We start from the raw sequence: 27,987 nt of genomic DNA on the forward strand, positions 1-27,987 counted from the left end.
TTCGGGACGCTGGTATACATGGAGGGGATAACAAGTCTGTGAGGGTTCGGGACGCTGGTATACATGGAGGGGATAACAAGTCTGTGAGGGTTCGGGACGCTGGTATACATGGAGGGGATAACAAGTCTGTGAGGGTTGGTATCACTGGTATATGTGGAGGTGATAACAAGTCTGTGAGGGTTCGGGACGCTGGTATACATGGAGGGGATAACAAGTCTGTGAGGGTTCGGGACACGGGTGTACATGGAGGGAATAACAGTCTATGAGAGTTGGTATCCTATTTTTTTTTCCCCCCCAGTCATGGGGCTTGAACTTTGGGACTAGGCACACTCCCTGAGCTCTTCAGCTCAAGGCTAGTGCTCTAACACTTGAGCCACAGTGCCACTTCCAGTTTTCTGGTGGTTAAATGGAGATAAGGGTTATCGTGGACTTTCCTGCCTGCGCTGGCCTTGAACCATGATCCTCCGATCTCAGTCTCCTGAGTAGCTAGGATGACAGGCGTGACCCACCTGCGCACGGCTTAGCTGTCCTATTTTTGAAACTTCTTCACCTTCCTATTCCCTCTTCTGCTTTCTGGTGGGCTTTAGAGTTTTTTTTCACTTTTTCCCCTTCATGCTTTTTACATCTATGAATACAAACGTTGCACACAAACAGGGAAGGAGTATGGGGATGAGCTTCCACCCAGGTCTGGAGGAGGAGAGCCGCCGCTCTGGAGCACTTACTTTATGTGAGGCTGCAGGCCCGGCTGCTCCTCGTAGTCTTCCAGGAGGAAAGGCAGGGTTTTGGCCCAGTGGTCTTTAAAGCTCCCTGGCAGGTCCATGTCCACGTTGTACTCAGTGAGCGGTGTATCGAGGTGTGCATGAAGATACCGAGAATACTCTGCAGACAGAAGGGAGGGTTTCAACTCCAGGCTTGGGGGCAGCCATTCCTCCACTTGAGCCACGCCCCAGGCATTTTTGCTTTTATTTCTGGAATAGGGACTCATGTTTATATTTGGGCCGACTTCCCATGTGGCTGCCCCCGCCCCCAGCACTGCATGTGTTCAGGTGGGATCTTGACAGCCATTTACCTGGGCTGGCCTTCATGTATTCTTCCAACCTTTCACCTCCAAGGAGCTGAGATTAGAGGTGTAAGACACCAAGACAGCTGAGAAATAGGGAACACTTTTCCTAGCTAGCTAACATACAAACACTAGGGAACAAACTTACCTCGCTACACGTATTCTAAAAGGAGACCCTGAAGTTAGTCACTACTATTACGTGACAGGGAGCACCTCACACCAGATTGGGGTGTGTGGAGGAAGTGCAAAACAGTCCATCCATGTGGATTTGGGAAAATTTTAGCCACTTTCCCATGAACAATTTACTAAATTCCAGAGTCTGAGAACCCAGAACCAGTGTCAGACAGAGCTGAGGTGAGAGTGTGAATTAAGAGTCACACTTGAGGTGCTCGATTCCGTGGTTGACTGACTGCTCTTATCTCTGTGAAAGCAGCAGGAGAACCCACAGCCGCGGGCACCTGCCCTGCCCACAGGAAAGCCTTGAGCACAGAGATGCTCAGGGTCAGAGCCCAGCCCTGAGTTCAAGGGCCAGGACCAACAAAAACCAAAAAAAAAAACCCTAATGGGTAGTATTTCTATATTAATTATATGCTGAAGTAATAGTCTGGATACCCTGAATACAATTTACCAGTAAAATTAATTCTAGCCAAGTAGGTGGCACATGCCGATAATCCCAACATCCCGGAGGCTGACCCATGAAGATCACAAGTTCAAATTTAGCCTGGGCTATGTAGTGAGTTTGAAGCTACCTTGGGCCATAGGAGAGCCTGCTTCAAATTTCAAATAGAACCAAAATGAAATAAACAATGAAAGACACCAAGGGAGCTAAAATCGGTATGCCTGAACTCACTTTTCAATATGACTATTACACATTTAAAATTATGTCCGTAGCCTGCTATTCTTGTCTATTGGGACAGTAATGATGATCTTGTTGGCTAATGACGAGAGCCACAACTATGTGGACAACAAAACATCTTCACACAGGCAGATAAAAGGCTAACGTATTCTCTTCCTACCTCACCCAGCCATGCTTCCCTAGGACACATGGGATTCTGACACAAAGGAGTGACAGGTCAAAGCTACACCTCCGCTCCACAATAAAACTTCACACAGACAACTGCCTTGGGCATCTGGACTATCCCAAATGATGGTCACATTTAGTTCAAAATCTATCTTCGTACTCAGTAAAGTCTGTTTCAATTTTAGAAAGCCCGTAGGAAAGGCAGGTCATTAGAAGGCTGGGGTTCGCCGCATCCAGCAGCAGAGGCAGCTGGTGCCAGGCTGCCCAGCCCCTGAAGACGTCTCCCATGGAACACACGAGTCCAGTGCATTCGTACGCAGCTTTGCCCAGGAAGATCCAGGAGTCCGCCATCTTCTGACTTACCTCGGAGGTATTTCACCTTCAGATACTCTGGGCTCGCCTTCTGGCCAGGGAGAGGATCATTCAGCATCACTTTGGTTTGCGCTTTAATCCCTTCGTAGAACTGTCCCATGGCAACGTGGCTGAGTCCTTTCATGTACTGGCACACGTCATTGTATGGCTCCAGCTGAAGGCAGCGCTGGGCACGCAAGCACATGGTCGTCTTAGACACCTTCACAAGTCTTTACGCAAAGCCACACGCAGGCCTGCTGGTCTGCCAGACGGGGCAGCCCACCGGCCTTCTTTTCCTGCAGCACACACTGCACCTAGAGCCGCTTCTTGAGTCACTCAAGGCTGCATGACAGAGCCTCCCCCCACGGAGGCCCACCGTGAACAGAGCCTCCCCCAACGGAGGCCCACCATGAACACAGCCTCCCCCCACGGAGGCCCACCATGAACACAGCCTCCCCCCACGGAGGCCCACCGTGAACAGAGCCTCCCCCAACGGAGGCCCACCATGAACACAGCCTCCCCCACGGAGGCCCACCGTGAACAGAGCCTCCCCCCACGGAGGCCCACCATGAACAGAGCCTCCCCCATGGAGGCCCACCGTGAACAGAGCCTCCCCCCACGGAGGCCCACCATGAACAGAGCCTCCCCCATGGAGGCCCACCGTGAACAGAGCCTCCCCCCATGGAGGCCCACCATGAACAGAGCCTCCCCCCATGGAGGCCCACCATGAACAGAGCCTCCCCCATGGAGGCCCACCGTGAACAGAGCCTCCCCCCATGGAGGCCCACCGTGAACAGAGCCTCCCCCCACGGAGGCCCACCATGAACAGAGCCTCCCCCATGGAGGCCCACCGTGAACAGAGCCTCCCCCCACGGAGGCCCACCATGAACAGAGCCTCCCCCATGGAGGCCCACCGTGAACAGAGCCTCCCCCCATGGAGGCCCACCGTGAACAGAGCCTCCCCCCATGGAGGCCCACCCCGAAGAGAGCCTCCCCCACGGAGACCCGCCCTGAGGCCCACCCTGAATGGAGCCTCCCCCCATGGAGGCCCACCCCAAACAGAGCCCTCCTGCCGTGGAGACGCTCCCTGAACAAGCGCTTCCCGCCCCGAGGCCCACCTTGAAGTTCTTGAGCGCCTCGTGAAGGCTGCCGTGGTGGTAGAGCATCAGCCCCCGGAGCTGCAGGGTCTGCACGTGGTTCTGGTTGAGGAGCAGGGCCTTCTGAAAGCTCTCGGTGGCAGCTTCAAAGTTGCCCAGCTCTCTGGGGATTGAACAACAGTGGGTGTGTGGATTCTACAGACGACACGCAGAACTGGCGATCCTCGGCTCAGGACACAGGGACCCTGACCGCCTCGGGTGTCTTCCTCACGCACACCTGTGCTGTTCCTCATCCTAGTCCACTCGCCACCACCAACCCAGCCAGGCTGGAGGACAAACTCACAGCTCTTGAATTTCTCTAGGGAAAATTACCTTCAGTGATTTCCAAGAGCAAATTTTTTTTTCAGACTGTTCTCTCAATTCAAAATGAGCTCTAGCCTCTAAAATGCTGGGTAACTTTTAGTGTATAGGAAAAAAACAACACATTTTTCCTTTGGAGAAAAGTACAGAGATTACAATCACATATAGGTTTATCATTCTGAATCAAAGTCATACACAAAATTCTATTTTTTGTCACTGAAGTTACTTCATCAAACATGTAATAAGTCATTAAATAATTTGAAATTCTGCACAAAAGGAGTATACTTCAGAATGGAAATTGTTGTTACTAATTTTCTGTTACACACTAAAAAATTTACAAGGAATGACATAGCTTCCAAAATCTGTATCAATATTTAATATTTATTTAATAAAAAATGCCAAGAAACGTAACCTCTGCTTACATTTTTTAATCACCAATGTATCAGTTTTCAGATTATATTCCCAACAGTTCTGAGGGACAGGAAGGAGCCTCAGGGCATCCAAGGTCATCGTAGCTTCCTCCGGGATATAATCTCTCACCTTCCCGGTCTACCACCAACACCCGCAGGCCTGCCCCAGACTCTTCACCTCGCGCCTTCCCCGTCCACCCCAGCTCACGCACCCGCAGGCCTGCCCCAGACTCTCCTTCACCTCGCGCCTTCCCCTTCCACCCCAGCTCACGCACCCGCAGGCCTGCCCCAGACTCTTCTTCACCTCGCGCCTTCCTGTCCACCCCAGCTCACGCACCCACAGGCCTGCCCCAGACTCTTCACCTCGCGCCTTCCTGTCCACCCCAGCTCACGCACCCGCAGGCCTGCCCCAGACTCTCCTTCACCTCGCGCCTTCCTGTCCACCCCAGCTCACGCACCCGCAGGCCTGCCCCAGACTCTCCTTCACCTCGCGCCTTCCTGTCCACCCCAGCTCACGCACCCGCAGGCCTGCCCCAGACTCTCCTTCACCTCGCGCCTTCCTGTCCACCCCAGCTCACGCACCCGCAGGCCTGCCCCAGACTCTCCTTCACCTCGCGCCTTCCTGTCCACCCCAGCTCACGCACCCGCAGGCCTGCCCCAGACTCTCCTTCACCTCGCGCCTTCCTGTCCACCCCAGCTCACGCACCCGCAGGCCTGCCCCAGACTCTCCTTCACCTCGCGCCTTCCTGTCCACCCCAGCTCACGCACCCGCAGGCCTGCCCCAGACTCTCCTTCACCTCGCGCCTTCCTGTCCACCCCAGCTCACGCACCCGCAGGCCTGCCCCAGACTCTCCTTCACCTCGCGGCTTCCTGTCCACCCCAGCTCACGCACCCGCAGGCCTGCCCCAGACTCTCCTTCACCTCGCGCCTTCCTGTCCACCCCAGCTCACGCACCTGTAGGCCTGCCCCAGACTCTTGTAGGCATCAATAAAATCAACTTTCTGCTTCAGAGCTTCTTTGAAGGCTTCAATGGCTTCCTGTGTGAATATGCAGAAAATTAACACACTCCATGACTCTCATGGTTAAATATATCTTAAATATATATTATGCCTGGCCTCTGGCAGAGTTTCTTTTAAATAGGAAGACTTTAAAAAAGAGACAGAAAATGCAATAAATGCGTCAGGAGAATGTGATTTTAGTAGTGAATAACTATTATTGTAAAACACAACAGCTGGATGTCTCTCCTTCAGATGAGAAAACACACTCCGTTTTAACTGCCTCACTGAGTGTCTGTGTGCCAACGATTTCACTTTTATATCAATGCCATTTCCCACTTCATAGAGGACTGATGAACCACAAAGTGACTTGATGGCTATGTGAGCTAATTACAAATGACCCTAACTAGCAGTACTTAAAATTGAGTCAACAAAAGAGACAAAAAGTACATGAAAGAAGCCAAGAAGAGGATCCTTCCTAAACTGGCTGCCTGAGGGCATCGCTTGACCTGGGAGCAAAGGAAACAGTGACAGAGAAAATAAAACCCTCAGTCCAGTTCCTAAACCCCGCTTTTATAGTATCTAAGAGTGAAATCACTTGCTTCCACCTGTTTACTTTTTTTTTTTTTTTTGGCCAGTCGTGGGCCTTGGACTCAGGGCCTGAGCACTGTCCCTGGCTTCTTCCCGCTCAAGGCTAGCACTCTGCCACTTGAGCCACAGCGCCGCTTCTGGCCGTTTTCTGTATATGTGGTGCTGGGGAATCGAACCTAGGGCCTCGTGTATCCAAGGCAGGCACTCTTGCCACTAGGCTATATCCCCAGCCCCCACCTGTTTACTTTTAAAAATACTCATACAATAACCAAATACTTATTATTAACAGAATAACATTGTTCTCCTCCATGAGACAGACTGTAGCTTTCTCCCCTAGGGTGAAGGAGGGAAGATGACAGGAACAGAGGGAACAGGCGGAAGGAACCTGCAAAGCCCACCAGCAGCTGCCCACAGGGCAGGCTCAGGGGCTGCCCTGAGGCCCCAGTGCCTGCCACAGGCCTGCAGGTGGGCCTTTTTGTTGTTTTCTTTTTTTGAGTACTTATATGATGGTACATAAAACTTGCAAAGTATTTCCCAGTGTGGCTTTTAGTGGAAAGGGGGTTTGGAATGTGTACAACTATAGTAGCCAGGTGCAGTGGCTTACACCTGTAATCCTAGCTACTCAGGAGGCTGAGATCTGAGGGTCACAGTTCAAAGCCATCCAAGGGCAGAAAAGCCCATGAGACTCTTATCTGTTGGAAGTGAAGCTGTGGCTCAAGTGGTAGAGTGCCAGCCTGGAGCAGAAGATGCTCAGGGACAGTGCTCAGGTCCTGAGTTCAAGCCAGCACTGCAGCTCGCTGTGCTTAGCCCTCAGCCCAACCTGTCTTTCCTTGGGTGGCTCCATTGGTTCCATCATCAGGCACCAGGTGCTTGAGCGGGCTAAAACAATCCAGTACTCGATCATAAGTAAACCAACCCAACAGTTACCATGGCATTTCTACTACTATTATGGTTCTTTCTATAGTCTATGACTAGGATCATTTTTTACTGTCCGTTACCATGGTTGTTACCCAGGTATAGAGGTGAACAAGTGCTCCCTACATTTTTAAATGTCAAACTATAAGAAACTAGTCTCACGGGTGTGGGTGCAGCCCTCTATCATGGAGTCATCACCAGAGTTTAGAAGCTGTTATAATTGTAACACTCAAACTTATATTCAGTTACTCCAGGTTTCAGGTCAGCCCTATCACCTCAAGCCTCTGTCATCCCACCAGACTCGACGGGACCCTGCTCCCGAGACGCCTCCGACACTTACTCAAGTCTCTCAGCCCCAGCTGGGGACCATGCCAGTGTCTCTCAGCGAGAATCTCTTTCCCTCCTTGCCTGGCCATAGTCTCTGAACCGATGGTAAGGCGCGGATTGGTGCCAACAACAACTGCCTGGTGGATCTCGTACTCGGTACTTGCTCCAGGCCAGGGCCAGCCCGCATCCCGCCCAGCCCCCCTGCACACTCCCATCTCCTCACGGTCACGCTGTGCTCACACCTGCCTGTGCTCTCACTCACCCGCACCTCTCCATCTCTACCCCATGAGCTTTACAAGCTGATCCCCCCTTCCTACTAACCTTCCTCCTCTGTCTGTACCTGCCCCCAGGACCCAGCAGACAGCAGGGGCTCAATAAATAGCCAGACTCCTTTCTAAAGGAAGCTAGTTAGACCGCGAGCGGCCGCCTCGCACAGTACTGCATCCCAGCCCCCACCCCGAGGCAGAACCACCGCTGGGCACATGTGCTGCCGACTTGCACCTTCAGAAGTCCTCTGTGGAAGAAAGTGAGGCCTTTGTACAGCATGGCTGTGGGCTGGTTCCTGTTCAGCTCCAGGGACTGCTGGAAGTCCTCGTGGGCCGTTGCGTAGTCCTATAGAGACGAGGGGAGATAAAACCGTATCCATTAGTGAGATACTGGAGCACTTCCTGCTTTGACTAGAAGAGGAAAAATCCCAAGTCGTCCTGTGCCCTTTCTGACTTTGAAGGAAACATTTCATGGTCGTATAAATATGAGCTGCATGTTCACAGTACATGTCAGTAGCTGGTTTCCACAAAGGGTTACTCCAGGTTTTTGTCTCAACTACAGAAAGAATACTACTTCCAACACTCCCAAAGCGATCATCTGCTGAGAGGAAACATCACACTGGACATGGCCGAAACAGTCACGTCATGGATTCCACAACGGGTTATTTTGAAATTCTTTTCATGTATTTTCTTTTTCAGCAGAAAATGTTGTGAGGAAGTACTGTAAATCCACAAATGCAATTGCAGCAATCTCTTGAGAGCCGCAGGAATACAGACGCTTTTGCAAGATTCAGGCCACAGTTCTTGGGCTGAGACACCCAGATGCCTCTAGGTTTAACGACCAGACTGGCAACAGAGCGCTGTCTCCCCCGCGGACGTCCGTGGAGAAGCTCAAGGGCCGCCTCTGGACCCAGCTTCCTCTGCTCTTCGTTGCCAACTCAGAACCCAGCACTGCTGACAGAAAATATTCTGGCACTTACTATTCTCTACTAGACTTAACTTCAGCTAAGAAAACTTCCACAACTGTCTTCTAACACACGCATACTTTACTAACCAGAGCAAATCCAAGTCTATACCAAAGCCAACGTCTGAGGTGGGAAGAAAGGGACAGCCGAGACAAAGCAAATCACCTCCGAGATGAAGTACAGGGTCCCCCGGTGCCGGTACAGCCGGGCCGAGGGCTGGAGCTGAATAGCTTTAGTGAGATCATTCACTGCTTCATTAATTCGTCCCAGAGGAGAAAGAATCTAGAAATCCAAAACAGGTAATCAGGAAGCAAGCCAACGATCGGCCCTAACACTGCCAATGCTTCTGCCTTTTTTAACGCCACTTGACCACCTGCAATTCATGAAACTACAACCCCAGCGGGCCAGCCAGCAAGGTGAGGAGCTCAGTCCTTGCCGCTGCCACACACTGCACAGACCAGAGGGTGCTTTTCTTGAAATGAGACCCTTTTTTCTTGACCAATGGTTATCTTTAATGTTGAAATTCAGCATAAACAAATACAGATGTCAAAATTTACTCAAGGGCTGGGAATGTGGCTTAGTGGTAGAGTGCTTGCCTATCATGCATGAAGCCCTGGGTTCAATTCCTCAGTACCACATGAACAGAAAAAGCTGGAAGTAGCGCTGTGGCTCAAGTGGTAGAGTGCTAGCCTTGAACAAAAAGAAGCTCGGGAACAGGCCCTGAGCTCAAGTCCCAGCCAGGACAGGCAAAAGAAACAAACAAAATTTACTCAAAGGTATCAGGAGATAATCTGAACCATTAGGACAGACAAACTATAGAAGTAAGAGTCCTTCATGACTTCTAGTTCTGTACTCGGTGGCAACAAGAGACCAATGACAACTGCTAAGATGCCAGGTGCTCTGTCTGCCCCTAAGTCAGCCAAAGAAGAACCTGCATGCCACATGCAATGCTGGGTGCTCAGGAAGTACGGCCACACCGAGGAACGCTCAGAACCCCAAAGAAGGTGGAATAGACAGAGAAAACGCTGAGTGGGTTTCGCAGCACTAAGCCCACGTCCCGTCCTGCGGGAGAGCTTCTACACCATGGTCACGTCTGTCCAGTCGCCAGCGAGGGCTCCAGGAACCAGCAGGCCCAGGGCTGGGCTGTCACTCAGAGGGGAGTCACACTATGGAGCACACGTAATCATCACGCCTTGCCACAATCATTAATACGCAGGATGATGAGTAGGGCTAAAAGGCTGAAATTATTTTCAATCACATAGATTATTTCAGAAAGTACCAAAGTAAAAATGGCTCACAAAGTAACTTGAGATAGCCACTTGGTACGCTATCCTATGAGCTGTAACAATCATGATTCAGTGACGTTACTGCTCAGTCATGCTTGTTTATAAGAAATAAACAGGAATTATGGCTCCAATTACCAAAATCATCCTTGAATAAGCAATAAGTTTTGCATTAGATGTGCAAGTTTTGAAGAGCTGTCAGATAAATCTTATCTAAGCACACTAAGTAAAATTAAGATTCACTCAAGCAACTGAACAGCAACAGCAGAGTAAGGAGGAGCCGCCAGGTCTGCCCGGGTCCCACCAGACCAGCCCCTCTCCCCCGGACCCCAGCTCAGCCCAGGGCAGGGGGGGAAGGAACAGCAGCGGCCAGCAATGCGACACAGACACTGGACAGGTTGCCAGGAAAGACTGAAAACCCACACTCCCAACGAAACACAAACTAAAGCAGTCCTGCCATTTCTAACCACCCAGTGAGCGCTCCTTTACTTGTCAGGACTATGGAATGATACTGCATCTGCTGATTAAACGCGGTTTCACTCAGATCCAGTTCATTAATAAGCCCTAGATAACTCGGCCTCATTTTAAGAAATAAGTGCCTTGGAACCCTGCTCCCTCTGACTCCCAGGGAAGATTTAACAGGCTCCCCCCTCCCCCCTTAGGCAGGAGCGCCCCAGCCCAGTCCCCAAGCCCAGGCAGGCACCCCCCCCCCACCCCCATGCCCTCATCCTGGAAGATGCCTCCTGGGCTCGGCTCAGCAAGTGCTACCTACTCCACCTCAAGGCACACACAGTTCCTTTACCTTCGGCTGGGCCCCTTTTTCCTGCTCTACGCACTTGTAAGACTGGTCTGGGAGCGTGGCTCAAGAGATAGAGCACTAGCTTATTAAGTTCCAGCCCTGACTTAAACCCAGTACCACAGGCACAACAGCAACAAAAGAACTATGCGAGGCAAACAAGACTGTGGTCTGCCCCTCCCTCCCCCTTCCCCTGCCCCTCCCTCGCGCTCTATCTTTAAAGTCGCGTGGACTTGCCAGGTTTCTCTCATAAGAAGTGTGTGTGCGTGTGCACACATGGTCGCAGTCCTCTAGACCTGCTCCACGCACTTACTAGACACCATCTCACAAGAACTGTATGTGAGCCCACACGCTGGTGTGCACACACTCTGGGGCAATGAAGATGCGCAAAGGCTGCACATTTCATTTTGACTAAAGCATCACATTAAGCTTTGTTAAAAGTACGTCACGTACACTGGAAATCGGTGAGACGTACGTAATAAACATTTGTAGATGTATTATACAACATAACTGTTGTCCTTTTTGGGGGGTCAGTCCTGGGGCTTGAACTCTGGACCTGGGCACTGTCCCTAAGCCCTTCAGCTCCAGGCTAGTGCTCTACCACTTGGAGCCACACAGCTACTTCCACTTTTCTGGTGGTTGACTGGAGGTAAGAGTCTCATGGACTCTGAACGGTGACCCTCAGATCCGAGCCTCCTGAGGAGCTACGGTTACAGTCGTGAGCCACCAGCCCCGTGGCTTCAGAACTGTGTATCTCATACTAAACCCTACGCTCATCCAGGAGCCTCACTCGGTTCATGGTCTTCTAATCGTTTCAACCAGGCTTAAAGGCCCCCAAGTATCTAAGCAGGGAAACAACACAGCAGGTATATGGAAGGAGTAAAACGTACAAGTGATGGGATAATAGAAAATAACAGGGAAAATATCTAAGTTTACAAATTTGATAATGAGAGGGGAAAAGAAAGCTGCACTCACTTCTGCTCGCTGCTCAAGTACCTCTGGGCGGTCTGGTTCCAAGGCAATTACTCGGCTCAGTTCAAACAGAGCAAGCTCAGCGTTCTTAATGTCCTTGAAAAGGTATTAGCTTAGTGTGAGACAGACTGCTACTTAAAACCAGACGGAAAAGATCTTCAGAAAAGACTGAAAAGCCAGTAATGCAATGCCTGTTTAGAAGGAAACACGAACTCGGTTTTTGTATAAAACGTCTGCCAAGTTTGGTAAGTTGTGACAGTAGCCATTCTAGCTCACTCAACTCTCTCCTCGCCAACCCACGGCACCCCGGGCCTGGCTGCCCACGGCCAGCGCCACCCACCGCACACCCACCCACGTGGGCACGGACGCCTGGATTCCAGGGCGATCTGGCCAGGCCCGTGTGGGGCAGCAATGGCTGCGTGCGCCCTAACCGAGGCCTACACCCACACCCAGCAAGCCTCGAGAGTTCTCACCAGCACGTGCGTGCTCCAAGCGCACACGCAACCTCCCGTTAAAGAGGCACGCAAATGACGTGTCACGGTAGACTGCTTTAGAAGACAAGGATGAGGAAGCAGCCACTTCTCGCTTAACTTTGCTCTGGGACTTTCGATCCAGATCATTTGTGAGCCTAAACACCTCCATCATCCCCAGTGCTAGCCTGTCCTCGTCCTCGCTATCACAGAAGTAGATAAACATTATGTAAGTTTTCCCAACAAGCCACACCAGCTTACTACGATACTTTACATTTTAATGTTCTGGTAAATTTTAACTGAAATATGTACTAAACTGTCAGACTTTAATACTCCTAAATTATGAAAGCGATAGCTTTCCCTAAAGCAGTTTCATGACCGCTGCAAAAAAGAATAAAATATAGCCAATAAAAATAAATTTTACACACTGAAAAAACCTGCATGTTTTTTCATTCAACCAGTAATGGTTGTGTAAAGAGTTCCAGTTCTGCATCTAGCCTGGTCCAGTCTGCATTTTGCCAATGCAGCCAGGTCTGAGGCTTGTCTTGATCTATGTCCAGTAGAAGCTCTGGGTAGAGACCTGTCCACCACTTGCCAGCCCCTAGGCCCTGGGAGACAGGGCTCCTCTCCTGGGGTGTGGCTCCGCGGAGCACGGTGAACGGTAAGCAGTTTGGCAACGGCGGGCCGGGCCGCGCGGGGGCGAGCGCGACTATACATACTCACATGTAGTCCCTTCTTTCCATAGGCTATCCCTCGGCCATAAATTGCACTAACCAGATCAGGCTCCTCCTAGTCAGACCAAAACAGAAACACGTCAAAAACCATAAACAAAACAAAACAAAGGTTCTGCTTAAAGTTCATCAGTGCCACAAATGACAGCTGTACTTCTTTGGTAGTGCAACTCATCAGTCAGTCCCCAACTGGAAGTCTGTCACTGTAAAGCCCATTTGAATGAGATGTGATGAGTTCTGCACTGCAAGAGTCCTAAGAGAGGGAGAGGGAGGGGCCTCAGCACCAGGAGCACTGGGCAATTCTCCCAGCGTTCTTACTCGGGATGCAATCCTCTACATCACACCAGCAACGCATCTCAGGGTGGAGGAGGCAGAGGCTGGGGCCACAAGAGGAGCGTGGAGGGCTTGCGTGTCTCACACGTCCCTGAAAGAACCTGTGGAGGCAGGAGCCCTTCGGTGCCACCGGAGGAGGAGCAGAGCAGTGCCGCTTAATGCTGCCTTAGCAGCAAAGTGTTCACAGAAAGGCTTCTTAACGTTGTGACGCAGAGTGCATTTATCTGCTGACATGGAGTAGGAAGCCAACTTCTTTCTTTAAGTGAGGCTCTCTTCTTGACCACCCTGCACAGGACAAGGCAGCACAGGGCATGCACCAGGAGGACCACCGTGAACGCTGATGTGCTGCCCCACAGGGCGCTGGGGAGGCCACCTGGGATCGGGGACCAGCCCAGAGAGCAACACACCACTAGGACACACCCTGAGGGTGCAGCCAAGACAACAGAGGCAGAGAGGCCCTGGACACACAGTCCACCTGCACTTGAAGTAGGTAGATCGGATTCCACAGCCAGAGACTGTGTCAGAATAGTGACTGATACCCAGGTACAGTGGGGTGGCTCACACCTGTAATCTCAGCTACCTGAGCAGTAGAGTCCATAAGCTAATCTCGCATTAAGGAGCAAACGACCAGACTGGATGTATGGCCCCTGGTCAAGTCCTAGCCTGTCAGTATCTACGCACATGTGCATGCACACACAGGCTCTCACGTGTACACAGGCGCACACACGGCACAAACATTCACACACTCACGCACACACAGGTGTACACACGGGCTCTCACATATTCACGTGTGCATACATACACACAGGTTCACACGGACACATGTACACACCCTCACATGCACGTACAGGCTCACTCACACAGGCACATTTGTACAGATTTGTGCAGATTCACACATATGCACACATGGGCACACACACACACACACAAGCCCCATGTAGTCCTACTTGTCCTCTTTCCATCCATCAGTGGCTTCATGGTGGATGTAGCCCAGTTCTTCCAGGAGGAAGAATCTGATGAAATGTTTACAAACTCAAGAAAACCACAAGTATGTGGGGGACACACTACCGTGCTGCACATCTGTTGCGGGTGTCTGCTGGCTAAACACCTAGCTGTTGCACATCTGGAAGTCGTGCCAGCACTGACACAAACACTTCTCCAGGGATGACTTAAAGAGTGAACGGTGGCGCCCATGCACGCTTGAGGGTGTGACAAGCTGCCACTGCATTTGCTAGGAAAAGAAGTGTGTTTTACAGTCATCATACTTTCAAAATACAATTCAAGGAGACATCTCAGGGCTCGGGCGAGCCCCCGTGAACAGGCGTGGGCCGCGGGTCAAAGCACCGACCGCTCCCTGGCCATCGGCTGCCACCTGCCTGCACTGCGCCTTTCGGACGCCGCCTCCGGGGATTTAAAGAGAACACCGACTGCTTCATCCAAAGCCAGTGGACCCCAGCACTCAGGCCTGTGTCCTAGCTACTCAGAAAGCTAAGGTCAAGGACTGTGGTTCCAAGTCCATGAGACGCTTAACTCTAACTAGCAAAAGCCAAAAGTGGACGTGTGTCTCAAGTGGCAGGTAGTGCGAGGCCCTGAGTTCAAGCTCCAGTGCTGGCGTACGCGCACACGCACACACAAATTTATCCACAAAAAGGATGAGTTTCTTATTAATTTTTTAAAATAGAAAGCAGTGTTTATTACTGACTGTGTTGTCTACGTCTTACAACCATACACTATGGAGGAAAAGTGACAAATCTTTGCCACTTCCCTGTGGGTGCCCCATTTCTCCCCCTGCTCGCCCTGGGTTGTCACACAAACACAATTTTCCTTACGTGACACAATATGAGAAAGGCTGAGAAGTACCAAGAAAATCAACAAGAAAAGCAGCAGTGGGAAAGCTCTCTTGCTGCCGCACAAAAGCACAATACGAAGGACCTCCTGCTCTTCCCTAAGTGTCCTCTGCCTCCACTCGGGCCCCGTCAACCTCAGAATCCATGCATCCTCAGAAAGAAGTTTCCCAGGTGACGGAACTCACGGCTCAGGGACTGGTGACAGGGCCGTGTCCAGTGCCAATACAATGCTATCTTTGTACAGTTTCAGAATGCAAGGGCAAGAGAAGCATGTCCCACAGTTCTACCTGGACAACACAAACGCACAGCACAGAGCTCCTAGGATCCCAATCATAAAGAGTGAAAAACATTTACTGTATTGGAGAATACAAGCTATATAGCAAACATAGGATGGTAGCTACATTACAGCTAGGATGTCAAAGCGTAACAAATGAAAGTTAAAGGTTTGAAAATGCTGAGAGGCGATAGGGTCTTGCTGTGTGGGCTGGGCTGCCCTGGGGGTCCTGGTCCTGCCTCAGCCCGCACCCCTCCCCCCCAGGGCTGATCCACAGGTATACATGGTCAGACCTCACTAGGGCGGTTTTTATGTAACAGTATTCTTTAACAATGATACGTTTACAAGATGGTGAGTAAAACAGTGACACATTACATCTATCCTCCCTCGGTACCATGAATGAACGGATATCTGCTCCTACAAATCTATCAAACCTGGGCCCTGTGCTGCAGTGTAACAGAAAGGAACTTTCAAAAGCTACCTACCTTTGTATTTCAAGTGCCACTGAGGATGCTATTCCATGTGACACACACACACACACACACACAGAGCAATTTGGTCAAAGTAATGACTAAAAATATCAATTTGTTGGAAAACAGAATTACCAATATAGTCCAATTATTTTTTAAAAGGAAAGCAAAGCTAAACTTTCAAGATCAATATTTTAAATCTACTGGATTACTGGGTCTTAGGCGTGTGCTGGGATGGTAATGAGCCACCACTGTGTCACACACTGGATTGCTGGGTCTTAGGCGTGTGCTGGGATGGTAATAAGCCACCACTGTGTCACACACTGGATACTAAGGGCTTTGCAGGGCACTCCATTGAGACTGAAAGGGGGACTTCCTGGAAGTGGTTTAAATAATATGGGAGAAAGCAAAAGTGGGTTCCAACTTAACTAATTCTAAAATATAGGTGTTCCCTGGAGAATCAAGGTTCAAAGCCAGCCCAGGCAGAAAAGTCTGACAGAGATCATCTACAATTAATGAGCAAAATGCTGGACTGGTGGCATGAGTCAAGTGACCAAGCCCCAAGCAAGAGTATAAGGTGCTGAGTTTAAGTCATCACTGCAGTGTACTGGACAGAGACACCAGCATGGACAAATGGTGGGCACCCGTGGCAAACACGGCGTGTTGGGGACGTGCACAGAGCCCATCAGCACCATACCTTGGCAGGTCTCTTTGCACACTTACCAGTTCCCTTCTTCCCTCCATCTCCTGCCCGCCCCCCCTCACCTCTGTCTGTCTGTCTCCCTCCTTCCCTTCTCTTCTCTTGCCCCTTGAGACAGGCTGGCCTTGAACTTATCATCCTCTGGCTTCAGAATCCCTCCTGCTGGAATTAGTCATGCACCACCATACCAGGTTTGCATTTTCTCCCCCCCTCCCTCCCACTTTCTCAAGTTTTAGCAAGGATTTATTTTAGTGTACTCTAACAAGATAATGTAGAGGAGGATCAGGAGAAAAGGAGAAACATTTCCAGCTTCCCAGGCAGAAAATGGAAGCAAAGCTCGCACTTTCCTTCTCTTAGGTGACTTCCACAGGTCACAATCCACACAGGCTGATCCTTCCACTGCAGAGTCCCACAGTGACATGTCTCCCGTGCAGGAGGGCTGCAATTCCTAACTCCAGTGCTCACCAGCCTCATGGAGACTCCCGGCAGAGGAAAGCGGCTTGAAGCCACAGATTCGGCAGCCACGAGACGAACTCATCTCCACTGCCTGAGGGGGGACCCTGAGGGGGGGCCCCTGCAGGACCTAGCACCCCATCCCCACCAGGCTCCCTGCAACCTCACAAGTCCTAAGACGGTGACTTCAGGTGGGCCAAGTCCACGCTGTTGTCATGATTATATATGTGAAATCACACAATTGAGAAGAAACATTACCTGAAGCATGGTTGAAAAATGTCGTATTGCTTCATCATAGAGACCACTGCCAATCAACACATAAGCAATAGCTGTGCAACAAAACACAAAAATATTAGAGGGGAAGGAGGAGGCGATCTAAACTAGAACCCCTAACAAGCCTTTGTGACCGCTCCAACAACTTGACACAGCTAGAGAGAACCTGGGATTCCATGAAAGAAGACAGACATCACTGAGCTATTCCTCCCCACCCAGCCCTGCTCTCAGTCGCCCCTCAGGTCCCCAAGAGCTGCTGGTGTTCTGGTCTCTGTTTCAAGAGCTGGTGATAAGCATGAGGGATGTCTATACAACATGGAAAAATACCCAAAGTGCATCACAACTCGCAGTTCCTGGGAGTCAAGAGTTCAAATGAATATGCCCTAACACAACACTGAGCTGTGGCTGGTTCAGCGATGTAAGCACTGCCTTCTTTTGATTTTCTTCTATTCAAAACGTAACTCTAAAGAGGACTAGTTTTTCATCTGACTGTTCAGGAAAGTGGCATTTTAGAACAGGAAACATGGCAATATTCTCATCCATGGCAAAACTCATACCTCTACTAAAAACCAATACATCAGAATAGGCTTCAGTTCCCTAAAATTCCTAAACAACATTCTATTCTTCACTCTACATATGGCTATTTTGATCACATTTCTCTGCTAAAAATAAAAATGAAAAAAGCTTTATTCTTATGATACCTATAATTCTATAACCAGTGAATGGGCACCTATCACGTCCACTGTCATTACGAGCCTGTATTGCCTGACAGTAAAAGCCAAAAACACTACATGCAGTAGACCGCTGGATGCAGGAAGTAATTTAGAACATCTTTATAAATAACCTGAGATGATAAAGATGTTATTAAAGGACTATTCCTCCCCAGGTTCACGATGGGAGAGAGGACCGCAGCCGGCTGCGAGGCTGTGGACACAGACCAGATCCGCTGCTCTGCCACAAGCCTCCCCACGAAGGCAATGGCAACCCCGGAGAGGTGTCAAGTGCTTCAGAACACCAGCTCTGATCTGCACCCGCAGCAAGGAGAGGACGCAAGCAGGACCAGAGCCAACAGAAAGCGCGCCCCATCACTCTAAGGATAAAGTGAGGAGGATGAAGAGATCCCTGCGAGGCTGCGCATGGCAGTCTGCTCACCAAGTGTGTCCCTTCCAGAGTGAGCTCACTGGGCAGCAAGACCACGGCCAGCTCGCCCCCGGTCCCGGAGGCACTGGGCACGAGCCAGCCACAGTAGGGCACACCACACCACTCTGGTGCACATCTGGAGTCACTTCTGCACCCACATCCTCAGGCCCAGTAGTTATGTACTTGCCTTGTGAATAAAATAAGCTTAAACCTGGATGTTTTACCCCAAAGAAGACGGGAGCAGCTAAGGCACTGGTGGCTCACACCTATAATCCTAGCTACTCAGAGACTGAGATCTGAGAGTCATGGTTCAAAGCCAGCCCAGGCGGGAAAGTGAGATTCCTGTCTCCAATTAGCCAGCAGAAGTGGTGATGTGGCTCAAGTGCTAGCCTAAATGTGAGAGCCTGAGGCCCAAGTTCAAGCTCCAGTACTGACTGCCACGTGTGTACATGCACACGCACACACACACCCCATCAAAGCAGTTCTGCGGCTTGGCTCTGCACTCCCTGATGAATAGAAACAGCTCACAGACCGGGACAGCCAGCATCCATTCCATAGAAGGCGGGGCAGAGTCCCTGCTGACCACGCCACCCGAGCCACTTGAAGCTCCCGTGGCCGTGCCTGTCCGTGTGCCGTCCCTCACTCCCTGCCTCCCTGTTGCGCAGCCGGGCACAAACCCTAGACATACTCCAGGACACCCCAGATTCCCATCTTACCTAACTCTTCATTTGTGCTGTCATTATCAGTAGCAAATGGGAATCTCTTTTGCTCTGCAATAGACTTGGCCTGGCTCTGGAAAAAAAAAAAAAAAAAAAGGAAAGAAAGAAAGAAAAGAAAAGAAAGAATAAAATATGTATTTATAACTTATTTGTTTTTGTGCAGGCTCTGAGACTTGAACTCAAGGCCTCATGCTCTCGCTTGGCTTGGTTTTTTTCCACTCCAGGCTGGTGCTCTTCCACTTGATCCACACCTCCACTCTGCCCTTTACTGCTTTAGCGGAGCTACGAGTCTCGTCAACTTTTCTACCTAGGCTGTCTTCAAAATACAACCCTCAGCCTCCTGGGTAGCTATATTTAAAGGCTAAGCCACCATTGCCTGGTTTCAAATGTATTTTTCACACACACACAATATATTAACTAATGACAAATGAAGGAAAAAAACCTGTCTTTAAAAAATCTGTATTTTAACTTTTAAAGTTACATTTTGATTAAATGAAAGCAAGAAAATATCTGCTTTAAGTCCTATTAATTACAAATGTGTGGGTCTCACTGACTTGCCCAGACTGTTCTTAAAAGTGTGACCCTGGGGAGAAAGGACGGGGATATTCTTAGGTAGGAACACGAGGGCAAATGCCTCTGTGTCTCTGCTCATACAAAAGAATATTTATTGAAGTGAATTTTTTTAAAAGCCTTGTGATGCTCCTGCCTCTTTATTTTTTTTTCCTGCCTCTTTTTAATTGTTATTATTAAGGAGTTGTACAAAAAGGTTACAATTCCAGAAGCCAGGTTACAAGTTCAGTGTTTCTTGGTCAATGTCACCCCTTCTGTCCTTCTCCCCCATTCTCTCCTCCCATCCCTACACACAAGGCACATACTTCATTTTGCACAGTGTACACTGAATACTATGACTGTATTTGCTCACTCTTCCTCCCTCCATTCCTGTGCCCTCTTTGCATACTCCTAAAACATGTTTCCACTTCCTGGTGTCCACGTTGATAGATGGTACTTCAGTGGTTTAGGAGTCATACTTTCAGATTCTTTCCCTTGTATACTTCCTTTAGCCAGTTTTGTTTGTGTGTACATGCATAGAGCCCTGTAATCATGCCTAGCTGTATTTTAGATATAACTTCCATAAATGAGAGAAAACTTGTGCTGTTTCTCTAAGCTTGGCTTATGTCCCTTAACACAATTTGTACTAGATCCATCCATTTCCCCGCAAGTGACATATTATTCTTTCTGATGGCTGTGTAAAATTCTATTGTGTACACATTTTTTTAAATCTGTTCATCCATTGTAGGGCATCTGGGCTGTTTCCATGACTTGGCTGTTGTGAACAGCACAGCAATGGATGTGCAGGTGTCTTTACGGTATCCTGATCTGTAATGCTCTGGGTAGATGCCCACAAGTGGTGCAGCTGAGTCATAGAGAAGTTCTATGTTTAGTTGTTTTAGTTTTGTTTTGTGTGTGTGTGTGTGTGTGTTTGGAAGGTCCTGGGCCTTGAGCTTTTTCATTCAAGGCTAGTGCTCTACCACTTTGAGCCACAGTGTCACTTGCGGTTTCCTGGTGATTAAGTGGAGAGAGGAATCTCATGGACTTTCCTGACTGCGCTGACTTCTAACTGTGATCCTCAGATCTCAGACTTTCAAGTGTCATGGGCACGCAGCTATGTTCAGTTCTTTGAGGAACCTCCAGGTGCTATCTAGAGTGAATGAACTAGCTTACATTCCCACCAACAGTGATCTTCCTTTACTCATATTCTTGCCACCAGCATTTGTTGTACAAATTCTTGATGATGGCCAATCTTCCTGAGGTGAGACAGAATCTCAACATTGTTTTGATTTGCATTTCTTTTATTGCCAGGGTGTTGAGCATTTCCTCAAGTGTTTACTGGCCATTCTTACTTCTTCTAAAGTCTCTATTTAGCTCTGTTGCCCATTTATTAATTTATTAATGGGGGGGATTAGTCTCTTAATCTCCTTGTCCGGGTGTATCTTGGATATTATTAGGCCTTTGTCAGATATATAGCTGCCTCTTTCCAAGATAACAACCAAATGCCTCCACACCTGGCAAAATACTGGGACTTAAACTGTAAACATACTTCAGAAACAAAATGTGCAAGTTGGACAGAGAAGATGACATCAAGGACCCAGCCACAAAACATTTTACTAAACAAAGCACAACAAGTCATGAACAGGACTATCCCAAAACTACAGCAGGCTGGGCCCCAGTGAACCCCACAGACACATGGAGAGCTGAAACAAAGTGGAAACCAGGAGAAGCAAGGAAAAGCTGCTGGCACGGGCACCGACGCAGTCTTGGTGCAGCACCTGTCCATAACATGGCGCTGGCACTGGTATGTTTTGGAGGAAACTAGGTCTGCCGTCACACCAGACCGGGGGGGGGGGGGGGGGGGAGCGGGCAGGAACTGTGCTGTCCTCAGCATACAGGAGACACAAACAACTCCTGACCAGAAACGCACACACACTCATTGTCAGAGAGAAGCCAAGGGCCTGCCACTCTAAACCTGGAGGATTAGAACCAATGGCTGAGCCATCTCTGGGCTCTTCCTTTCTTAGATCTATAGGACAGGAGTCCGCTGGCAGGTGGCAGGTAACTAATGACACACAAGGCACTCCTCTGGCTAATGTGTATGCCGGCTAGCCTCAAAGATGGCCAACTGTGGACCACCTGGTTTCACTGAGCCAAATAATAAGTAACAAAGTATTGCCATTTATATTAAATTTTTAAATTTTATTTTGCCAGTCCTGGGGCTTGAACTCAGTGCCTGGGCACCGTCCCTGAGCTTCTTTTACTCAAGGCTAGCACTCTATCATTTAAGCCACAGCTCACTTCTGGCTTTTTCTATTTATGTGGTACTAAAGAATCGAACTCAGGGCTTTGTGCATGCTAGGCAAGCGCTCTACCACTAGGCCACATTCCCAGCCCCAGTACTGCCATTTATAATACTTATTCATTCAGTGTCCAAGTGTTCAAATAGAGTGGTACTTGGTATGCAAAGAGCAACTAGCTCAGATGGAAACACAAGCCACAGGTTAAAGACACAAGCTGAGGAGCACCCACCTCAGGAAACCTCAGGAAACTTGTGTTGCTTCATCCCCTGCAAGAAGCTGACAGAAAAACATCTACCAGTCCCACCACTGGGACTCATAGAATCTTCATTAGAAACCTCCATCCAATCGTTGTATGTGACACAAGTGTCCACGTTAGAAACCCCCCGTCGGATCCTTGTCTGTGCCAAGTGTCCCGTTAGAACCCCCTCCCCATCGGATCCTTCTATGTTCCACAAGCACCCACGGGCGGAGTCTGGTGAGCCCTTCAAGGTGTAGCAACAACCAGTGCGATCTACCAATGCCAAACAGTGGCCTATGCACAGCACCATATCACATGCCAACAGTGTCATCTTTTTTGTTGTTCGTTCTTTCCTTTATTTATTCATCCATCCGTTTACTTTTATAAAGGGTCTTGCTACATAAACAAGACGGATCCCAAACTATGTTGCCCAGGCTGGCCTCAAACTCTTGATTGTCCTGCCCCGGCCTCCCAAGTGCTGGGATTACAGGAGTGCACCACCCACTCAACTCAGGAGTGCTATCTTAACAGGAAACGTGGCCCGAGGGAGCCACCTGCGTTACTATCCATTCCTATCAGACTCTTAAGAATCGAACTGCAGTACTACCTAGTTTCTGCCTGAGCACTTGCAGTGATGCGGGGCGTCTAATGCAGAAGGTTTTGCACATCATCCCACTGACTGCTAGGCAGTGAGCCAGAGAAAAGCAGTGATCTTTCTCCTGCTTGCAACTCGTAAGCACCATCAACAGCTCCAACAGGAAAAGCAATGCTTTGTTTGAAAAAGAATAAGCATCATCAAGGAAAATTTTAAGCAAAATCTATGGAACTATCAAAGGACAAGGCGTGGTGAATGGTTAATGTTAGCCCAGGACACGCAGGAGCTTGGCTCCAGAGTCAGGTGTGAGCAGAGATGACACCGGTGACCCTCCCACCTCGAGACCACAGGCAGGAGGAAGACCATCAGCAAGGACAAGCAGACACACAACAGCTGTGCTCCCAAGAACAGGCAAGTGCCAGGCCCTCGGCCCCAAAGTGGAGGGGTTCCTTTACAGAGTAGCTGGCGCTAATTTTTTTAAAAGCTATATAAAAGATCCACACAGGGGCTGGGGATATAGCCTAGTGGCAAGAGTGCCTGCCTCGGATACACGAGGCCCTAGGTTCGATTCCCCAGCACCACATATACAGAAAACGGCCAGAAGCGGCACTGTGGCTCAAGTGGCAGAGTGCTAGCCTTGAGCGGGAAGAAGCCAGGGACAGTGCTCAGGCCCTGAGTCCAAGGCCCAGGACTGGCAAAAAAAAAAAAAAGATCCACACAGGTAAAAATCTAGAAAAGTAAGGTAATACTATACTTGCAAATGCAGACCCCTAGAGATAAGCTCTGGTTGTGACCTCTTCAGTATTCCTTCCATCTCAAAGTCTAAGGTTCAAAATGACCAACGATACAACCCATAACTCATAACAATGTGACCAAACATTGGACGACCTAGCCTTCTCTTCTGCACCTGGAACCAACAGAGCCTGACTCCTAACTGGTGTGAGAGGCAAGCTCTGCCTCTGGGACACGCATGGTGGTGCATCGGGTTACAGGAGGAGGCAGAGTCGAGAGAGGATGCATACCAGAATCTTTTCAGTGTTGAGGGAAAGCAAGGAGTCACAGGATGGCGATCCTTTAGGTTCACAGTCAGACTCATGGAAGTTCAAAAAGGAAGACTCTGAAAAGCAAACAGCCTTTATTAGTCTCATCATAAGTAAAGTGATTAACTATAAATGGAAATTTTAGTATCCCACGAAACCAAAATAAAGGAGAAGCTTAAGAAACACTAGAAGAGCCATGCATTGCTTCAGTGTGCTCGCACTAGCAAACTAACCGTCTCCTCCTCTATCCTGGACATGCTGAGCTGAGGGTCAGTGCGAGGTGACTCCCCTGCAGCAACAGGGCCAGCGGCGGTTCAATGCCAGCTCAGCACACCAGTGGAGTACATCACTGCCCACTTCCTCTGGGTACTTGCTGCTTATCTGGCAACATTACCACCTTAGGTTAACGTGTGTGTGTGTGTGTGTGTGTGTGTGTGTGTGTCTATGTGTGTACACACATACACAGAGAAAACCAAGCCAGGGAGAGCCAATATTAGAAGACATGCACTAGTCCATGTCTTGGGGCTAGGAATGTGGCTTAGTGGAGTGCTCGCCTAGCATGCACGAGGCCCTGGGTTCAATTCCTCAGCACCACATAAACAAAAAAAAAAGCTAGAAATGGAGCTGTGGCAAGATTTAGAGTGCTAGCCTTGAGCAAAAAGAAGCCAGGGACAGTGCTCAGGCCCTGAGTCCAAGCCCCAGGAGTGGAAAAGAAAAAAAAAGTGCATGTCTTCTTGTAAGTGTTGTATAGAATATATAAACAATTCAGACAACTAAACAAGAAAAAGACAACCAACTCAAAAGCGGGCGATTCAAGTCCTAAGGATGTACAAATGGACACTGAGCATACAAAGTGACTGGGCATCATCACTAGAGAAATGTGAATAGAGCCATGAAGGGGGCATCCTCATACCCAGCACGGTGACAAAAGAGGAGGGGAGGGGGGAAGGGAGGAGGGAGGAGAGGAACTGGGTGTTAGATGCTCTTGCCTCAAATCCTAACTTCTCAGGAGACGGAGTTAGGAGGATCATGGGCAGAAAAGTCTGCAATACTCTTATCTCCAACTTAAATCAACCAAAGAGTTGGGAGAAAGTGTAGTTCTAGTGGTGAGTGTCAGTCATGAGTAAAAAGCTGAGTAAGAGAATGAGGACATCAGTTCACACACATGCATGCAAGCGTGCGCGCACACACACACACACAAATAACAGTAATTAATGGATTCACTAAGAAAAAAGAAAAAGGAAACAAGTACTGGCAGAGATGTGGAGAAAACGGAAACACTGCTGGTAGGAATATAAAATGGTACAGTCACTGTGGAAACAGAACAGCAATTCCTAAACACAGAATCACTATCTCACCAGGAAGTCTTCTATACATACTTCCTAAAGAACTTAATAGGGACTCTAGTTCTGTATACACATCAATAACGGCAGAATTCACAAAAGCCCAAAGGTAAACCAGGCACCGGTGGCTCACACCTATAATCTTAGCTACTCAGGAGGCTGAGATCTGAGGGTCCCCATATAAAGCCAGACTGAGCAGGAGAGTTTGAGACCCTTATCTCCAATTAAACACCAGAAAACAGCAAGTGGCTCTGTGGCTCAAAGCAGCTAGTCTTGAGAGGAGAAACCTCCAGGACAGCGCCCAAGCCCTGAGTTCAAGCCCCATGAATGTCCATCAACAAACAAATAGATAAACTATGATACATACACAGTGTAATGTCATTCACCCATTAAAATGAAGTGCAGACACATAGTAACATTTGGAAGGGCCCCCAAACATGAGGCTAAATGAAAGACAAAAAAAGGTTACATAAAAACTCCTAGCACAGGTAACTGCAAGAAAGAATGCAGGCTGGTGGGGAAGTGGTGCTGAGGGACAGGGTAAGGGAAAAGTCTACCCTTGAAGGAGGGCAATGCATGAAGTACTTGCAAGTGTACAATTCCCCTAAACTGTTCACTTTAAAATGGCTGGTTTTATGTGATGAGACCCTCATAATAGATTATTTTAACTAAAGAGCATCAAACTCTGTCCATGGAACCATCTGAGGGAGAGGGACGATGGGAGAGTATTTGCTAAATTCTTCTGTCACTTGTGACTACTGGCAGGACATTAGAGCCCTAAGGTAGTGAGCAAGGCTAGAAGATCAAGTTCCACAGACACAAGCAGGACTCGGGTGGGTGGAGGTAAACGGGGCGTGCGGCACTGGATGGAGTCCTCAGGGGCGGTATCAGGGCACACAAGAAGAAAGCCCGGTGCTGGTAAGCAGACAACCCCAGCTGGGCAGGGCAGGGGAATGTGACTGGGCAGGCCTGACTGGAGGCCCCGCTCCTCCCACAGCTGCCCTCTACCCCACAGGTGGGCCTCAGCTGCAGTAAACATACATAACATAACATTATGTTAACTGGTGACACAGGGCTCGGTCCTGTGGAACCCACCCACCCCCTGCTGTGATGACTTAGGATGTCCCAGCCATTCTGTTTATCTGGTTTGTTAATGTTCATAACAACTCCTCCACGACTTTCCTAAGAATTACACCAAAATTACATTTAACGGCTTTACAAAACCTAATCTACTTACTCAAGCCTTTTATTAACCTAATGAAATTTTATGACCTTTGTATGGGAATCACCCATTTGTTGTGAGTCACCTTTTCACACACAGAGAATCAGGAAGGTGGGGCCAGACCACACACCATCTGCCTCCAGACCATGAAAACTGGTTATAACTTCAAGAGCAAGAAGGAGGCCTCCTCAAGACACGCATTTCCTTTTGTGGACCCTTACCCCATCACACGCAGGCACCGCCATGTCTAAGACAAGTGGGTGGAGCACCAATTTCCCCATACATAAACGACCCACAGCTCTTAGCAAAGCAGGAATGCCATTCTCAGCAGCGATCTAAGCCTCACCGACATTACCTGTTCTTTCTAAAAAAAAAAAAAAAAAACTGTGGGAAAAAAAATAACGTCAGTTCCAGGAAACTAAACGCAAGTGCTGATTGAGCAAATTAAATATGGAATATGCTAAAATCACAAGTGGATTGAGGGAGCTACTTGACAACTACCAGAAAGACAAGCAGACTCACTGAGAAGCAGCTAAGTCTGTCAGCAATTAAATACACACACACACACACACACACACACACACACACACACACAGAGCTCCTATTTTCAAAGGAAGAAAACGAAAGTATTTTTAAAGCAACTATGGGAAGTATATATCTGAACCATAATGTGACACTTCTGGATGTCTGTAAAGAACATAAACATACATTTCACCCAAGATGAGGAGCGATGCAAGTGGTTCAGCTGAAAAGTGGTGCCTCCCACGCACAAGGCCTGGGTTTAACCTCTAGTACCACCAAAAATCACACACAAAATGACTGGCACACTTACTACAGCTCAAAGGAATGAGGGAATTGTAGCTTAGCTTTAGTAGGAAGAGCAGGAACAGAAATTCTTTTTTAATGGATAAGTCATAAATGGCCTGGACCTTAACTACAGGAGTCTAATTAAGATCCCCTCCATCACAGGTCCAGAGATCAAATGCCTTCTTAATAGAGGCCTCCTTGGCTACCTTGTCTAGCAGTTACCTGATATTACCTACCACTACCTTGCCCCTTCTTAACTTCAATCATTCAAGGTAGACAACATGGGCCCATTTATGTGAACTTGTTCCCTCTACTGGACATCAGCTCCAACACCTACAATCACCATCTACAAGACATGTGCTCCAACATCTACAACCACCATCTACAAGACACAGGCTCCCACACCTACAACCACCATCTACAAGCCATGTGCTCCCACACCTACAACCACCATCTACAAGACATGTGCTCCAACACCTACAACCACCATCTACTGTTGGGGATTATTATGGCCTGGGAAAGGCTGCCCTCCCACCAGCCTTGGGACAATGGAAGTCCCTCCCACCTTCTGGCCTCCACCCCTTGGGAGGTGAACACGTGCGTGCCACCATGATGGGGTTGTCCCGCCCACAAAGGGAAGTTTCGTGATGTCACTTGATAAACGTGACCCCTAGCCTATGACTGGCCCTTTGGCCAGCCCCCTTTCTTTCCCGCCATTACTTCTATATAAGTGCCCTTCCATATTAAAGTCTTTGAGACGCTTCCCACCACCGCAGCGTGTCCCTGATGCCTTCCTTTTCGCCTCCGCCCTTGGTAACATGTGGGGGGACTGGGGGGAGGGGAGGCTTCAGCAACCCTTCCTCAACTTAGCGCTTGCCCATGTGAGCACGCCTTTGGCCTTCCGCTGTTTGTGGTTACCATTCTCCCCGTGGGGGGAGAAAGGGGGTGTCCAAACCCCAACAATCTACCCGACATGTGCTCCCACACCTACAACCACCATCTACCAGACATGTGCTCCAACATCTACAACCACCATCTACAAGATATGTGCTCCCACACCTACAACCACCA

General features: G+C 49.1%; 1 protein-coding gene across 9 annotated transcripts in view; it reads right to left on the bottom strand.

Moving 5' to 3' along the window:
• Positions 1–27,987, bottom strand: part of Ttc13 (tetratricopeptide repeat domain 13) — a 46,695-nt gene that overhangs the window by 14,870 nt on the left and 3,838 nt on the right. For 4 of the 9 annotated variants that reach the window (XM_048367424.1, XM_048367423.1, XM_048367432.1 and 1 more), the window contains exons 2-12: positions 23,527–23,621; positions 18,817–18,892; positions 16,946–17,016; positions 12,603–12,668; positions 11,413–11,505; positions 8,524–8,640; positions 7,629–7,739; positions 5,254–5,336; positions 3,551–3,692; positions 2,445–2,619; positions 723–879 (exon numbers count right to left, since the gene is read on the bottom strand). In XM_048367424.1, coding sequence (XP_048223381.1) covers positions 723–879; positions 2,445–2,619; positions 3,551–3,692; positions 5,254–5,336; positions 7,629–7,739; positions 8,524–8,640; positions 11,413–11,505; positions 12,603–12,668; positions 16,946–17,016; positions 18,817–18,892; positions 23,527–23,621 — 1,186 coding nt within the window. The remainder of the gene's footprint in view (positions 1–722; positions 880–2,444; positions 2,620–3,550; positions 3,693–5,253; positions 5,337–7,628; positions 7,740–8,523; positions 8,641–11,412; positions 11,506–12,602; positions 12,669–16,945; positions 17,017–18,816; positions 18,893–23,526; positions 23,622–27,987) is intronic. The other 5 variants (XM_048367427.1, XM_048367425.1, XM_048367429.1 and 2 more) reach the window with 3 other exon arrangements.

Source organism: Perognathus longimembris, chromosome 18 (assembly GCF_023159225.1).
Source record: "Perognathus longimembris pacificus isolate PPM17 chromosome 18, ASM2315922v1, whole genome shotgun sequence".
Lineage (NCBI taxonomy): Eukaryota > Metazoa > Chordata > Mammalia > Rodentia > Heteromyidae > Perognathus > Perognathus longimembris.